Genomic DNA, 18,372 nt, shown 5'->3' with positions numbered 1-18,372 from the left:
AGCTCCCAGATCAAGGAAAAAATACTGCAAACAGCCCAAAAGAAACAATTGGAATATTGTGAAAACACAATCAGAATAATACAAGATCTGGCAGCTTCTACATTAAGGGACTGAAGGCCTTGGAATACGATATTCCGGAGGTCAATGGAGCTAGGATTAAAACCAAGAATCACCTACCCAGCAAAACTGAGTATCATGCTCCAAGGCAAAATATGGATTTTCAATAAAATAGAGGATTTTCAAGCTTTCTCAGTGAAAAGACCAGAGCTGAATAGAAAATTTGACTTTCAAACACAAGAATCAAGAGAAGCATGTAAAGGTAATCAAGAAAAAGAAATTGCAAGGGACTTACTAAGGTTGACATGGAAAGATGATGTGTATGATTCATGAGACTTCAGTATTAGGGTAGCTGAAGGGAATATGCATATATGTATGTATATATGTGTATGTATATACATATGTATATATATATATATATATGTATATATGTGTTTGTGTATATATATGTATATCTGAGTGTATATGTATGTGTGTGAGAGAGAGAGAGAGAGAGAGAGAGGGCACAGGGTGAGTTGAAGATGAAGGGAAGATATTTAAAAAATAAAATCAAATTAAGGTATGGAGAGAGGAAGATAGGGAGAGATAGAATAGGGAAAATTATCTCGCATAAAAGTGACAAGAAAAAGCAGTTCTGTAGGAATACAAGAGAAGGCAGGTGAGGGGGAGTGAGTGAACCTTGCTCTCATCAGATTTGACCTGAGGAGGGAATACCATACATACTCAACTGGGTATCTTACCCCACAGGAAAGAAGGAGGAAGAAGGTAAAAAAAGGGGAGATGATAGAAGGGAGGGCAGATGGGGGTGGAGGTAATCAAAAACAAACACTTTCGAAAAGGGACAGGGTCAAGGGAGAAAGTTCAATAAAGGGGGATAGGTTAGGAAGGATCAAAATAGAGTTAGTCTTTCACAACATGAGTATTGTGGAAGGGTTATACATAATGATACGCATGTGGCCTATGTTGAATTGCTTGACTTCTTAGGGAAGGTGGGTTGGAAGGGAAGAGGGGAGAGAATTTGGAACTCAAAATTTTAAAAACAGATGTTCAAAAACAAAAAAAAAGTTTTTGCATGCAACTAGAAAATAAGATACACAGACAATGGGGCGTAGAAATTTATCTTGCCCTGCAAGAAAGGAAGGGAAAAGGTGATGGGAGGGGAGTGGGGTGACAGAAGGGAGTGCTGGCTGGGGAACAAGGCAACCAGAATATACACCATGTTGGACTGGGGGTGAGGGTAGAAATGGGGAGAAAATTTGTAATTCAAACTCTTGTGAAAATCAATGCTGAAAACTAAATATATTAAAGAATAGAGAGAACAAAAGAGGTGACAGCTTGTGTGTTGTGCTAAGTTCCTTGATGGGGATTCCCCTGTATTTCAGGATCCTTGTTCTTATGATTGTATAATCTAGCTCAATTTCAGACAGGAACAGGTCATTTGCTTCATCACAGCGGATCATTGCAATGAGAAGTAACCATAGTCCAGCATCACATTTTGGCAGTGATACTTTGCATCTTTGCAGATGCTTTCCTGCCTGCTCACTCTGTCCCTGTGATTGAGGACAGGTAATCTCACTTACTTTGAGCAGCATCTGGTCACAATCATTTCTCGCTAATCACACATTTCTTCTATTCAGTAGCTATTCCTCTACGTTCAATTTTCCTCCATCCTCCCCTAGATTAGGTGTCCTTAGAAGAACTTAATTTGTTGTGGGAATGGATTTTCTTGGTTGTCGTAAAATATTTCCTAGAACTACCCATAAGGGGAATTTCTCCTTGGTCTTGAGAAGTGAGGATTCTGCCAGAATGACCAGTTCACACAGTACACAATCCAGTGTTGCAGACACCAACAAAGCCTGGAACGATGATTTTAGATTCTTAGATCCATGATTATTGGAGAAGCAATTTCTGTCTGGCTTTGGTTTTGTAGGACAAATTCTGCATAGAGTGACTTTTGGAGCCAGAATTTTGGCCCAGCAGAAACTTGTCTCTTGGGGCAGCTAGGTGGCTCAGTGAGTAGAGCACCAGCCCTGGAGTCAGGAGGACCTGAGTTCAAATTCAGGCTCAGACACTTGACACAGGTACTAGTTGTGTGACTTGGGCAAGTCACTTAACCTAAACTACCCTACCAAAAAAAGAATAGCCAAAAAAAGAAACTTGTCTCCAGCTTTATATTCCTAACAGACTCCCTCTGACTCCTGGGGCTGACTGTGCTGCCTTATAGAATTCTTTCTTCTCTGCAGAGCATACCTCTTCTTCTTCCTGCTACAATACGCCCTTTCTCTCAGTAACTTATACTCTTTGGGTTGAAAAGTTTTTCCTTCGTATGTCAAGTCTCTTTGGATTCCCTTCCTTTTCAATGAGGAAACTTTCATACAAAGGAAATAAGTATAGTAGAGGAAGCTCAAGAAATGTGCAGCACATGGTAAAAGAGAAAACTCCCTGTACATCTGACATGACACAGGTAACTCATCTATCTATGAAGCTATAAGCCTGACCCAACTTCCATCAAAGGGAAGAAGTCAATGTTTGTATATTTCCAAAGAATATTTCAGATATAGGTCCTGGATTTCATTCTGGAAAATCCATAGTGCTTCTTGGATTTTTAAAATAAAGTTTTTGTCTGTGCTAAGCACAAAATTCTCTTTTTTTCTACATAGATTTGCAGAATGGCCTGTGCGTTTTTGAAATATGTCCTGATTCATGTGGTTTGGGTCACTCTATCTGATTATTTTGTTTTCTTCCCTGTTCTCAGGCAGAATGGGCTCATCTGTCCCATTACTGTTGGCATTACAATTGGCCACAGAGAAAATTGGCATCATCTTTCACAGATGATTTCATCTTTTTCTTAATGTTGCCTTAAAGGTGAGTCTAAGGGTGAAGGACATAACTTTCCATTCATTTGGTGTAGGATATGGTAAAAAAAAATTCTTTCTTTTCTTTTTTTGGAAGCAATCAGGTAAAGTGACTTGTCCAAGGTCATACAGGTAGTATGTATCTCAGGCCAGATTTCAACTCAGGTCCTTTTGAATCTAGGATCAGTGCTCTAAACCCTGTGCCCCGCATTTGTTTTTTCAATAATCACTAATTAATGATATTCAGTAGCTAAACAAATGATTCCCACCTGGACATCAGGTAAATTTCTTCCATTCTGCATTGGAATAGGCTTCCTCAGGAGACCTCAGTTAGTTTCAGGATTTGCTTGACTGTTGTAATATATGCACCATATTATGAACCAAGAACTCTGGGTTTTTTACTGAACTTGGAGCAAAAGAGCTTCACTCTGGTAGCTAAGATGTTTTGGGTCACTTTGGCCTAAATGCCCCTGCTACATAATGCAGGTACAGTTAAAGGCATCCAACATTTTTAAAATTTTCTCTCCTCGATCTATTTTCTAGGTCAATGGTTTTTCCAATGAGATATTTCACATTGTGTTCCATTTTTTCATTCCTTTCGTTCTGTTTCATAATATCTTGATTTCTCATAAAGTGACTAGCTTCCACTCACTCCAATCTAATTTTAAGTTAGTATTTTCTTCAGTGGTCTTTTGGACCTCCTTTTGCATTTGACTAATTCTGCCATTCAAGGCATTCTTCTCCTCATTGGCTTTTTGGAGGTCTTTTGACATTTGAGTTAGTCTATTTTTAAGGTATTATTTTCTTCAGTATTTCTGAGGTCCCCTTTGCCCAGTCATTGACTTGTTTTTCATGGTTTTCTCACATCACTCTCATTTCTCTTCCCAATTTTTCCTCTCTTGTTCTGGTTGGTCCAGGTGGGGCTCATGCTGGGCTCTGCTCTGTTCTGCTCCCACTTCCACGGGATATACCTTACCCCACGACTATCCAGGCTGTCCTGGCCTGGAGACCTGCTTCCCTCTGCTATTTTGTGTGTTCTACAGTTCTAGAATTTGCGCAGAGGCATTTTTATAGGTGTTTGGAGGGACCTGGGGGGAGCTCACACAAGTCCCTGCTTTCCAGCTGCTGTCTTGGCTCCGCCCCCCAAAGACACAATTTGAGTATTGTGGAAACACAATCAGGATAATACAAGATCTAGCAGCTTCTACATTAAGGGATTGAAGGTCTTGGAATATGATATTCTGGAGGTCTTTGGAGCTAGGATTAAAACCAAGAATCACCTACTGTTTCAACAATCCAGCTATCACCTTCTGTGGGGGTATAAGATCCACCAACAACCAGCACCCAGAAAGCTGCCAACACAGGTCCTTTTGATCTGCTTTACTTAAGGAAAGCAACGTTAAGGGGTTCATAATCTTACTTCAATGAAGCATACAAATAACATCCACCTAGTTCAAGGGAAAAAGCCAGCACCCTGAATGACAGACCAAATAGAATTCCTCAACATCTAGGTGTACAGCCGGGGAGCTCATTACATCAGCTGGCCCAGAATCACACACCACTCCTGCTGTGGCTCAGAACTCCAGGCCAGAAAGCTAACATTTGGGCTTATATATCCTGTTCAGGGTGCGAGGGCCCTGACCTCACTCAGGCTGGGCGTGGAGAAATTCCCCACTCCCAATATCACATCAGATACAGATCAATGGCTCCCAATTGTCTCAGTGCTAAGAAATACAAAAACATCCCACTTTATCTGTCCCATTCAAACAAAGGCCACAATCATTAAAGGTCAACAGCAAAAAGTCTCAGCTTAATTACTAATACACCTACCCACCAAAACTGAGTATCATGCTCCAAGACAAAATATGGACTTTCAAAAAAAAAAGAGGACTTTCAAGCTTTCTCAGTGAAAAGACCAGAGATGAATAGAAAATTTCACTTTTAAACACAAGAATCAAGAAAAGCATAAAAAGGTAAACGAGAAAGAGAAATCATAAGGGACTGCTAAAGGGGAACTGTTTTGTTTACATTCTTACCAGGAAAGATGGTGTGTAGAAGCTTCCCTTAACTAGCTCCACCTGAGACCTATTAAGGGGATTAATGGGCAGGGAAGATTTTTTTTAACCATGTAAGATATATATATATATATATATATATATATATATATATATATATATATATATATATATATATATATATGAAGGGCACAGGGTGAGTTGAATAAAAGGGGAAAGAAAAAGCAGTTCTGTGGGAAGGGAAGAGGGGGCAGGTGAGGGGGAATGAGTGAATCTTGCTCTCATTGCATTTGACCTGAGGAGGGAATAACATACACACTCAATTGGGTATCTTACCCCACAGGAAAGAAGGAGGAAGGAGATAAAAAGGGGGGATGACAGAAGGGAGGGCAGATAGGGGGAGGAGGTAATCAAAAGCAAACACTTTAGAAAAGTGGCAGGGGCAAGTGAGAAAATTCAATAAAGGGGGATAGGATAGGATGGAGCAAAATATAGTTAGTCTTTCACAACATGAGCATTGTGAAAGGGTTTTTCATAATGATAGGCATGTGGCCTATGTTGAATTGTTTACCTTCTTAGGGAGGGTGGGTGGGGAGGGAAGAAGGGAGAGAATTTGGAACTCAAAGTTTTAAAAACAGATGTTCAAAAAAAAGTTTTGCATGCAACTAGGAAATAAGATATACAGGCAATGGAGCATAGAAATTTATCTTGCCCTACAAGAAAGTAATGGAATAGGGGATGGGGGGGGGAGTGGGGTGACAGAAGGGAGGGCTGACTGGCAAATGGGACAACCAGAATACATGTCATCTTGGAGTGGGATAGGAAGGGTAGAAATGGGAAGAAAAATTGTAATTCAAACTCTTGTGAAAATCAATTCTGAAAACTAAAAATATTAAATAAAGTTAAAAAAATAAACAAATTCATTATGTTTTAATCTTCTCAGGGATGCTGTTTATTCAATGAGGAATCTTGTTTATTCAAAGGACACATCTCCATCTGTGAAATTTTAGTAAGTGTGCAGCATGAAAGTGGAGAAGTAGGTTTTGGTGAGAGGCTCTCAGGCACCCCTCAAAGACCAGTATGTAATCCATGCAGGTATGAAGATGACCCTATGAAAGTACTGTCACCAAGGACCTTCTCAAAGACTTTAAAAGGAATGGCCCTACCCTCTAGCTTTCTGTCCCCAGCTAGTACTGGCTTCACTTTGGGAAGATCACCATCGACAACTACAGTGTTTACTGGACAAGACTCGAGACAGTGAAACCAACCCTTGGCTGGCTTTCCAAAGGAAAAAAAGAGTAGACTGAGGCATAAATGTTTGGATGGTACATATCCAAACTGAAGGTGAAATGCCAATTGAGTACTCCTGCAAAGTGAATTGTGCTTCTATATTATTTAATTCCCAGTCTGCCAGGAGTGTGCACTGGTAGTTATAAGTCATTGTTATAAGTCATTTTTTGTCATTGTGTGCTTGTGAGTCTTTATTTGTATAGAGGAAAGAAATAGATGTATATAGTACATATACTACTATATTTACACAAAAGCATATATTCATATAGTATACTTACTGTCTATTTGAATTTTTTGGAAGATTGTAGACAAAGAGTCAGACCTAAACTTTAATTTATTTTTCCCAGGGATCTAGAATGAGGATGAAAAATTCTGGAGAATGTGACCCCAGTTTTTGGGGCTACTCCCCCCAAGTCTGCAACTGGCCATGTATTCCTGAGTCCAGCATTAAGAGAGGCCAATATTGAAGAAGTATTGAATGTGTTTCCCAATCTTCACTCTCCCCCTGGAGACCTAATAGTTTTTCTCATTGTTATAATTCTCCTTTGCCTTGTCCTGTTCAGGAATCAGACCAATACAGAGCATAGTGGCCTAGTATTCTAAAGGAGATACACCTATATGCGAATAGTCTTTCATCCTACAAACTGTGAAGGATTGCCTTGAGGAAAAGGCATGTAATTAATGTACTATATTTGCAGGGAGCCTGAGAATAAATAAGTCCTGACCAAGCGATGGCAACAATCAGGGAACTGAAAAATTTCCTGTAGAATGACATGGAACAAGAAGACTAACACTCTCTTTGTCCAAAAGTGTCATTCATGGTTATGGAAAGTGGGATTTGTGTGCATCCTGCTCTTTGGAGAAAGAGGTTTACCCACTTATTTCCTGAGAAATGTCTTATTTGTCAAGCAAAGTCAATGAGGTATACAGAGATGGCAAGAGAAACCAACCTGTGGACTAAAGGAGCATGGCAAAGTTCAACCTTCCCATAAAGATGATGATGACCCAATACCTAAGGAGGCTAGATGAAACTGGAAGCTGGAATCAGAGAGGAGCCCAATATCCACATGCACTATGTTGATTTGCCCAGCTGTGATCACAAATTCCATGGAGAATCTTCCAGAATTGCTTTTGCATTTAATGAAGGAGGGTTTGGCAGAAGCAATGCAACAAGTGTAGACAATGCATTCATCCAGCAGTGATGATACATATGATGGAGACAACATATCTAGCAAAGCCTATTTGAAAGCTACTATGGGATTAAATTTTTGCCCTGACTGACTATTGTACATTTAAAGAGCTTGACATTTTCTCCTACATAGCTCCATCCCCCCAAATAATGGCCAATGGTTAATGGAAACACCTTTTCCATGGAAAATCATTTTTTTCTGGGCAGAATAATGTAAAATCACCTATCTTATAGGTGATTTTATAATAATTAATTGCATCAATATCAATATATCATATCAATTGAATTAAAATTATATTTTTCTCAGATTATTTCAAAAATCCTAGTTGGCTACTGAGTATGACTAACTCTCAGCATTGTATACTCCTATACATTTTCTCTCTTTATACAGTCTCTCCCAGTTTCACTCTGAACAATTCATATTCGTTTTTTGGACAGCATAATTAAAATTATTCCCTTGGACAACCTTGGAGAAAAACACCATAATTACACTAAGACTGTGTATTTCTGCTTGAAAATCTCTCCCATTAGAATTATAAATAACAAAGTGCAATATTTTGGATAAGCCAGAAAAATTCAAAATACCAAGTCAATTCTTCAATAGCAGAGGCAAACAGGAAGCAAATGTAGTGGGAACAGTGCAATCATAATAGCATTAAGTAAGGACAGTAGTCCTGCTGCATTAGAGGCCCAAGTCACCTATGCATAAGCAATGGCCATACATATTTTCTTTCTATATGTTCCTTAGGTGTATATCTATTTTTCCCTTGGGTAAGATGTCTTTTTGCTTCTCAATTTTATGTGAGGAATATATTATTACTTTTATTAATGTGATATCTTATTAAATATTTTTGAACTAAGTGTGCTCTCTGCTTGAGTGATAAAACTAAATATGTTGGTGGGAGATAAGGAACTATGGTTTTTTTTTCATTTAATTTAAATTTATTTATTTGACATATTTAGTTTTCAGCATTGATTTTCACAATAGTTTGAATTACAAATTTTCTCCCCATTTCTACCCTCCCCCCACTCCAAGATGGCATATATTCTGGTTGCCCTGTTCCCCAGTCAGCCCTCCCCTCTATCACCCCCCTCCCCTCTCATCCCCTTTTCCCTTCCTTTCTTGTAGGGCAAGATAAATTTCTACGCCCCATTGCCTATGTATCTTATTTTTTAATTGCATGCAAAAACTTTTTTTTTGTTTTTGAACATATGATTTTAAACCTTTGAGTTCCAAATTCTCTCCCCTCTTCCCTTCCCACCCACCCTCTCTAAGAAGTCGAGAAATTCAACCTAGGCCACATGTGTATCATTATGTATAACCCTTCCACAATACTCATGTTGTGAAAGACTAACTACATTTTGCTCCTTCCCAACCCATCCCGCTTTATTGAATTTTCTCCCTTGACCCTGTCCCCTTTCCAAAGTGTTTGTTTTTGATTACCTCCACCCCCATCTGCCCTCCCCTCCATCATCCCCCCCTTTTATTTTTTTTATCTTACTCCCTCTTCTTTCCTGTGGGGTAAGATACACAACTGAGTATGTATGGTATTCCCTCCTCAGGCCAAATCTGATGAGCGCAAGGTTCACTCATTCCCCCCTCACCTGCCCTCTCCCCTCCTCCCACAGAACTGCTTCCTCTTGCCACCTTTATGCGAGATAATCCACCCCATTCTATCTCTCCCTATCTCCCTCTCTCAGTATGTTGCTCTCTCATCCCTTAATTTGATTTTATTTCTTTTAGATATCTTCCCTTCATCTTCAACTCACCCTGTGTCACACATATACATACACATAGTTATATACATACATACACATTCACTTATATATATACATAAACATATATATATATATGCATATTCCCTTCAGCTACCCTAATACTGAGGTCTCATGAATCATACATGTCCTCTTTCCATGTAGGAATGTAAACAAAACAGTTCAACTTTAATAAGTCCCTTGCAATTTCTGTTTCTTGATTACCTTTTCATGCTTCTCTTGATTCTTATGTTTCAAAGTCAAATTTTCTATTCAGTTCTGGTCTTTTCACTGAGAAAGCTTGAAAGTCCTCTATTTTATTGAAAATCCATATTTTGCCTTGGAGCATGATACTCAGTTTTGCTGGGTAGGTGATTCTAGGTTTTAATCCTAGCTCCATTGACCTCCGGAATATCGCATTCCAAGCCCTTCGATCTCTTAATGTAGAAGCTGCCAGATCCTGGGTTATTCTGATTGGGTTTCCACAATACTCAAATTGTTTCTTTCTGGCTGTTTGCAGTATTTTCTCCTTGATCTGGGAGCTCTGGAATTTGGCGACAATATTCCTAGGAGATTTCTTTTTGGGATCTATTTGAGGAGGCGATCGATGGATTCTTTCAATTTCTATTTTGCCCTGTGGCTCTAGAATATCAGGGCAGTTCTCCTTGATAATTTCTTGAAAGATGGTATCTAGGCTCTTTTATTGATCATGGCTTTCAGGTAGTCCAATAATTTTTAAATTATCTCTCCTGGATCTATTTTCCAGGTCAGTGGTTTTTCCAAGGAGATATTTCACATTGTCTTCCATTTTTTCATTCCTTTGGTTCTGTTTTATAATATCCTGATTTCTCATAAAGTCACTAGCTTCCACTTGCTCCAATCTAATTTTTAAAGTAGTATTTTCTTTAGTGGTCTTTTGGACCTCCTTTTCCATTTGGCTAATTCTGCCTTTCAAGGCATTCTTCACCTCATTGGATTTTTGGAGCTCTTTTGCATTTGAGTTAATCTATTTTTTAAGGTGTTGTTTTCTTCAGTGTATTTTTCAGTATTTTTTTGGGTCTCCTTCAGCAAGTCATTGACTTGTTTTTCATGGTTTTCTCGCATCCTTCTCATTTCTCTTCCAAATTTTTCCTCTACTTCTCTAACTTGCCTTTCCAAATCCTTTTTGAGCTCTTCCATGGCCTGGGACCAGTTCATGTTTTTCTTGGAGGCTTTTGTTGTATGCTCTAGGACTTTGTTGTCTTCTTTAGGCTGTGTGTTTTGGTCTTCTTTGTCACCAAAGAAAGAATCCAAAGTCTGAGACTGAATCTAGGTGTGCTTTCGCTGCCTGGCCATATTCCCAACCAGCTAATTTGACCCTTGAGTTTTTCAGTGGGGTATGACTGCTTGTAGACTAACGAGTTCTATGTTCTACGTTTGATGGGGAGGTGCCAGCTCTGTCGCCCCAGCACTCCTCCTTCCCCAAGAACCCCCAGCCCAAACTGGGCTTAGATCTTCAGCAGGCTCTTCGCTCCTGCTCTGATCCGCCACTGAATTCCTCCCACCAGGTGGGCCTGGGGCCAGAAGCAGCAGCAACTGTAGCTGCCCCACCTCCGCTGCCCCCGGGGCTGGAAGTCGAACCGGGAACTCCTTCCACTCCCACAGCTTTTCCCACTAACCTTCTTCGCAGTCTTTTGTGTTTGTGGGTTGAGAAGTCTGGTAACTGCCGCAGCTCACTGAATCAGGGTGCTAGGGCATGCTCTGCCCGGTTTCTGGTCTTGTTGGTCCACGCCGCTCAGGCTGGGCTCTGCTCCACTCCGTTCCCACCTCCCAGCTCCCAGCTCCGTGCGGGATAGACCTCACCCAGAGACCATCCAGGCTGTCCTGGGCTGGAGCCCTGCTTCCCTCTGCTGTTCTGTGGGTTCTGCCGTTCTAGAATTGGTTCAGAGCCATTTTTTATAGGTTTTTGGAGGGGCTCAGCAGGGAGCTCAGGCTGGTCCCTGCTTTCCAGCCGCCATCTTGGCTCCGCCCCCCAGGGAACGGGAACTATGATTTTAAGTGGAGGCAAACCTAGAGAATACTGCAATGGTCTTCGGACCCATTCTGTGAGTTTGAGGGATATCTCCAACTTCTACAAAGTGGGTGTAACTTCACTCAAAAGCATAGCACATAATAACTTATGAGCCCTCACCAATGTGCTTGCCTTTCTTAGTCAGGCAAAAGATACAATTAATTCAAAACAAAGGCATGTAATGAGATAGAATAGAGAGAAAAGTAAAAATAAAATCCCCCTCTATAAAAGAGATAACCAGTCCAGGGGGCTCACTTCATAGTCTGTATTGATGCCTGCAACTGCTACATAAATGTAATGCCAGGAACCTAGTAAACTTCCCCTCAAGTAATTGTCTTAGAGGGAAGAGAAAACAAAAGACTCCTGAAAGGCTTGAAAATATTTAGTAATATATCCAAAGATCCAATCAGAGGAAATAATACATGTGAATAAATATATTTAAGATTGTTTTTTAAAATTACTAACATGAAGGAAAGATTAAATTGTAACAAAAAAATGCCTTTTTTCCCTTTAAAGGCTGGCAGATGCAAAAAAGCTTTTTTGGAGGAAAGTAACTAACAAAGTTCTTCTATGGCCCTTATTCAGTTTTACTTTTTGAGTATATGACCAATAATTTTTCTCTTACAGGTCAGCAAAGTATGGTGCTAAAAATGAATGTGTCTGGAATGCAAGGATAAGGCATTATTTTCAAAGGAAGGAGAAAAATCTACAAGGTGACACTGAGGGAAAAACAGAAATGTTAGTAAAAGCTGAAAGATAATAACTTTTGATTTCTTATTTCAGGGCATGCTCCATAATGTCAGTCTTGAAGATGAGGTTCATTTTGAGGCTTTGGCTTTTACTTTCCAAGGTTTTAAGCGAAAAACCCCATATGACAATTTACACAGGGCTAATTTACACAGTGTTCATGTAGATCTTAGTATTTGGACTTTTATGTTTTATAACATGAATCACAAGGCAAATTGATTTCTCCCATGGCTGTGCTACTTTGCGTATCCTGTGACGGACATCTCCACTATGCCCCAAGAAGCTCATTACTGAGAAGGCTTCATCATCCTGAATGATCTCATCAGACTTTGTAGTCTACCTCATCTCTATTGTCTGCCTCTGATTGTTTGGATGGTGCAATCATGAATTTCAAAATTCTAGTTAAGGAGAGAGCTGAGTTCAAACATTCCTCAAACACTTCTTACCTGACTGCACTACTTTGGGACTTCTCTGACTGACTTATCCACCATGCCCTCAAGCAGGCTACCTTTCCTCTCTCTCCTACTTTTCATCTTTCCTTTGTATGTATTGTCTTCCTAAATAGATTTTGCCTTCTTGTGGGGGCAGAGATTGTCTTTCTTTTTCGCATCTGTGCTTATGACAGTGGCTGATATGTAATAGCCACTTAATACATTTATATTGGCTATTAAGTAAAGGGCTGGAAAAATCTTTCATAATAAATGTCTTATACATAGTTGGTTCAAAAAAAATCCATGGATTATATAGAAATGAAATGTTGAATGATGTGGTTGAAAGCAAGTGAAAACCTTTGAAAAAGGGATGGAGTAGGGAGGGAAAAACCTCCATCAGTGAGAATTTCTGGATAAGACAGAAAAGGAGCCTTGAGCTGTGAGTCTGTGGATAAGGGGGCATTAGTAAGAGAATAAAATTGGGTCATAGTACCCAGAACAAAGAATTCTAAAGTATTTAGGTTTCCTTTCCCTAATTACACCTGAGTTTTCAATTATCTCTCACAGCTTTGAAAAGAGTACAATCCTTTTGAAAGTATCTCTAAAACCTTGTATCACTTGTTTGTTCCTTAGGGTATATATAAAGGGGTTCATTACTGGTGCCACTGAGGTTGCAAGTACAGACACCACCTTATTCATAGCCACCCCTTCTTTTGCAGAAGGTTTGATATAGATGAAGATGCAGGTTCCATAAGTCATGGAGACAAGCATGTGGAACAAGTAGAAAATGCTTTTTTTCCTTTGCTGGGCAGAAGGGAATCTCAGAATGGTCCTGAAAATATGGGCATAGGATTGAACCACTAACACTAAGGTAATGACGAGTGTCAACACAGCCAAGGCTACAACCATTCTATCTAGGAACTGTGTATCAGAGCATGATATCTCCAGCAATGGTGATATATCACAGACAAAATGATCAATAATATTAGAATCACAGAATTCTAACTTAAGACCCCCACCAAGTACTGGAACAATGATCATCAAACCAGCCAACCAACAACCCAGGAGAAGCTGGTTACAAACTCTGTTGTTTATGATGGCTGTATAGTGCAGAGGTTTGCAGATAGCTACATAATGGTCATAGGAAATGGCAGCTAAAAGGAAAAATTCTGAGGCCCCAAAGAGGATTATAAAAAAATTGAGTGAAACATGCATTATAGGTCACAGTATAGTCCCCAGTTGACATGTGGTACAGGAATCTAGGAATACAGACAGTTGTGAATGACAATTCTAAGAAGGAACAATTTCTAAGAAAAAAATACATGGGGGTTTTAAGGTGGGGATCCATCAAAGTGAGGGTGATGATAGTCAAGGTTCCAGTTACACTCAACATGTAGGTCAGAAACAGAAATATAAAAAGCAGAGCTTGCAGCTGTGGGTCATCTGTCAATCCCCCAAAAATGAATAATTTTATTCCTGTTTGGTTTCTCATTTCTGACCTCTGTCTTTTGATGGATCTGCATGTAAGAAAGAGAGGGTATTGGAGTGAGAGGGAGAGAGACAGTGAGTGAAAGAGATTGGAGCTGAGAAGAGCCATCATTAAATTAGTCGGCAATGCAATGTAGATATAAACGCTCAGAACTCACTCTTGGTCCATTTTTTCTTTCACTCGCTAAAAACCAATTATACCCAAGTCATCGTGTTGTCCTCAATGGCTTTGAGCTGTCCATATACTGAGCATAGCATATTTTAAAGACTTTTTTCCCTTGTTATCTTTCTTCTGCTCACCCCAGTTCCTTGTCTCCACGCCAATCCTTCCCAATCAGCTTTCCTTTGTATTATCTAAAAAGTTTGTGTTGATTCCTTCTGTTTTCCCACCATACTTACTTCTATATACACCTCCTTTACTCAATCCCTTTGTCACATAGAAAAAAAAGTTAAGCAAAACAACACAGTGACTACCTATGAGAGAGTATGCTAAATATACTTCTGTTCACATCTCACAAGGTTTTCAGCCGTTCACCTACCATCAGGCACTCACTTCATATCCCCTTTGTTTCTACTACATAAAGTACTATGATATCTTGGAATATATGTTGTGACTCTTTCTGTCTTTGACCTCCTTTGGATATATGTATCATGGTGAGATCACTGGGTCACAGACTATGAATACTTTTTTCACTTTCATTAGAAAATTACAATTTATTTTATGGATCCTTTTTACCAATATTTATTTCTAGAAATCAAATATTAAGGTTGTTATTTTTCCAGATACCTTCCAAATTGTATATTTTCCTGTTTTTTACCTTTGCAACTATATTTACTGCATGGGATCAAAGCTCAGAGTGTTAATGGGATCTTTTAATTTGAATTCCTTTCATTTACTTTTTTCCAGCATTTTAATGGTTATTGCAAACTTTCAATTCTTATCTTGTGAAATATTGCTTAATCAGGGAAATGGTTCTTGATCTTTTTGTATATTTGCAAAGTGTTCACACTTTGAACCAAACAAACTGCCTCTATGGGATATTCTGTGCATATATTCATCTCTTCTGAAAGCTCAATTTGTTCTCTTCATCTTCACACTGCCTCTGGGCTCTTTTTTCTATCATAAAACCAGTCTTCTATATAACCAGGCCACACAACCTTTACATTGCTTTGGTCTCCTTGAGCAGGCACCATCTTCTCTTAAGGTCACAGAGGTTAGAAAAGAGCATCACAGACATGTTATCTGTCCAGGGTTTATCTCTTATAACAAAGGCAATGCTGAGATTGTTGGGAGGAGTGAAGGGGGTGGTCAGAGAAATCAGGGCTGAGACTTAAAACCATAATTAATGCTGAGGTGGAAGTATTAGTTGGAAGCATTAGTGCCCAGAAGTTCTAGCAACCATTCTCTCCACATTTCTGTATTCTTTAGGGATATGTAATTAAAGTAACAGAAGTCCATTAGGCATAGCTCTCTAAACCACCTGCCCCTGAATGAGTCTACCATACACTATACTACATCTAGGCTCATTGCTGCAGGATCAATACTAGGAGACCCAATGTGCTATTCCATTCTACTCTTTCTGACCACATGTTTTCTCAAAAAAGACTTCACGAAGACATGGCCTTACAGACCTAGAGTAGCAAGCACAGTCAGACAAAATCTATTCTCTGCATCCAAAATGCGAAGCAGAACCATTATGGTGTCTGGTGCAAATTTCTTGTTGGAAAGTGTGGTGGTGGGGTAGAAGATAGTCTTACCACAAGTGCTACTGTGAAGGGAGATGAAAGTCTTCCTAAAGAAGCTTAAATCATACACTGCTTTGGGAATTAGGTCAATGCAGAGGTGGCAGGAGGTGGGGGGAAGAAAGAACATTAAGGAAAAGGGAAAATGTTAATAGGACACAGGAAGAAGAGGGGAAGTTCTGCAGCATGTTGCTGGAGGAGCATAAGGTGATATGCAGAGACAGTGATTTTGCTAGGAGGAAGCACAATCTCCTAGAGAAGAGGCACTCACAACCAAGGAAGGAGCCCATCAGTTCCCACCACACCTATTCTAGATGAGGACATCCAAGGGTACAGAGCCATTTGTTCTAAGCCCATTCATTCTAAGTAAGTATTTTTGAAGAAAGCATTTCTCCGGGCCCAGTTAGATTCACAAGGACTCCACTACTACTTAAGTGGTTTTTTTGACACTTTTTTCCGACTTCTATAGGGAGTGAAGAATATTACTCTCCCCTGGATAACTGCAAGGCCATTTGATCTCCACCCATAGCTGCTAACCCTCAGCCCTAACACTACTCTTCTTTCTTTGCCTCATTTCTAGTTGCCATATTATTTTGATTGTGAACAAACTTTTCTGCATGCTTCTCTCTTACCTTAGAGGCAGTTGGTGGCTCAGTGGATAGAGGGCTGGTCCTCAGTCAGGAAGAGCTGAGTTCAAATCCATCCTCAGACTCTTTCTAGCTTTGACACCCTGGACAAGTCACTTAGCCTCTGTTTGTTGGACAAAAGGAAGGAAATGGCAAATCATTTCAGATTCTTTTACAGGAAATCCCCATTGACAGTGTGGCCCATTGGATCCTGAAGAGTTGGACATGACTGAATAGCAACTCTCTTACCTTAACTCATCATCTTCCCTCTTCTGTACTTCCTGGATTTCCTCTGGACTTTTTATCTGTGAGTCCTTCCAAAGAAGTAAAGGGAAGATTTAGCTTAAGAAAAATTCAAGTTAAAAAAGGTACCATTAGAGTTTTAAGGGGGCTTCTCTCCACTCTCCAAACTGTCTCCTAATGCTTCCCCTGGATTCTAATGCTTTACCCTCTTTCCCCATATCTAGCACCTCCACTACCTCCTAGCACTGGACTGCTATTTAATTACTTCTTTCTGCAATGAAGTAATAGAAGAACTTAAAAAAAACAAACCACAGAAATAAATAGCTTAAAATGGCCCCTTGCAAAGAATAGCTTAATTTTAGAAGGTGATATACTATTATTATTGTTCAGAAGTGGCATTGGAGTTTTTGGAAGTGGAGGCAATGCAGACATAACTCCACCATGAAGACCGCTATCTACTTTTCTTCTGCAGAAGTTTGACCGTAGTGGAAAATATTGGCTAATTGACATTTTTCCCATTAGCCCTTCTCCTGTCTTTTAAAGTAGCTATATGTTATCCAATTTCTATCTACAATATTGGAGTCTATGTTCAGAGAGAGGAATAGCCATTGAAGAAATACAAATCTTTGTATCTTTAGTTCTGTGGGGCAGGGAAGTTGAGGTATATTTACTTCTGCAAAGGATCTGGATATGGGAGAGTAAAACCTTGAATTCTCTTTCCCTAAATAGAGATATCACCTCATGTGTTGTGACAAGGTCTCTAATATGCTTCCTCCTGTATTTCAGGATCCTTGTTGTGATCATTTTACATTCTAGCTTCATTTCAGACAGGAACAGGTCATTTGCTACATTGCAGTGCAGCATTGCAAAGAGGAGTAACCATAGTCTAGTATCACCTTTTATCAGTGATTTTGCATCATTGTGTATGCCCTCTTTGTTTGGTCACTCTGTCCTGGTGATTCAAGAGTTAAAGACAGGCAATCTAACTTGATTTGAGTAGGATCTGGTCACAGTTGCTTCTCAATAACCCCAACTTGGTTCTATTCAGTAGTCATAAAAAATGTTTCTAATCTATTTTCAATTTTCCTCCACTATCCCCTGGTTTAGGTTTCCTTTGGAGAACCCAATTAGTCGTAACAATGGATTTTGCTTGGTTGCTGTAAAATACTCTCTGAAAAGACCCCACAGGGGAATTTCTCTTGGGTTTTGATAAGTCAGGATTCTGTGTCCCAGAATTACCAGTTCACACATTGCGGAATTCAGTGTTGCAAACACCAACAAAGCCAGAACAGTGAGCTTGTATTCTTGGATCCATGATCATTGGAGAAGCAATTTCTCTTTTGCTAAGGTTTGTTAGGAAAGACTACACACAGAGTGACTTCTGGAGCCAGAATTGTGGCCCAGTAGAAACTTGTCTCTCACTTTGTCTTGCTGCCAAACTCTCTCCTCTAACCACTAGGGCTCATTGCGCCACCTTAAACAATTCTTTCTTCTCTTGGAATCATTGCCCTTCCCCTTCCTCCAACAACATTCCCTTCCTCTCAGTAACTTATACTGTCAGGCTTTAAAAATTGTCCCTTCATGTGTCAAGTCTCTTAAGGTTGCTTTTCTTTTCAAATAGGAAACTTTCACTCAAACGAAATAACTATGAGAAAGGAAGTTCAAGAAGTGTATAATACACGGTAAAAGAGAAAGTGCCCTGTACCACTGATATCACACAGGTAATTCACCTATTTATGAAGCTCTAAGACTGACCTTATTTCCATCAAAGGGCAGGAGTCAATGTCTATATGTAATCTTGAAGAATATCTCATATACAGATGCTTGATTTCACTCTGGGATATCCACAGTACATGTTGTATTTTGAAATAGGTTTTTTGTCT

General features: G+C 39.6%; 1 protein-coding gene across 1 annotated transcript; it reads right to left on the bottom strand.

Annotated features, from left to right (window-relative positions):
• Positions 1-12,950: 12,950 nt before the first annotated feature.
• On the bottom strand, positions 12,951-13,881 carry LOC118849822 (olfactory receptor 6C2-like). The gene is given in 2 exon segments (XM_036758836.1): positions 12,951-13,587; positions 13,589-13,881. Coding segments are annotated over 2 exon segments (930 nt in total).
• Positions 13,882-18,372: the final 4,491 nt, after the last annotated feature.

This window comes from Trichosurus vulpecula, chromosome 5, assembly GCF_011100635.1.
Source record: "Trichosurus vulpecula isolate mTriVul1 chromosome 5, mTriVul1.pri, whole genome shotgun sequence".
NCBI lineage: Eukaryota > Metazoa > Chordata > Mammalia > Diprotodontia > Phalangeridae > Trichosurus > Trichosurus vulpecula.
Note: the sequence above shows the minus strand (reverse complement) of the source record. Positions and strands in the feature narration are given on the sequence as shown.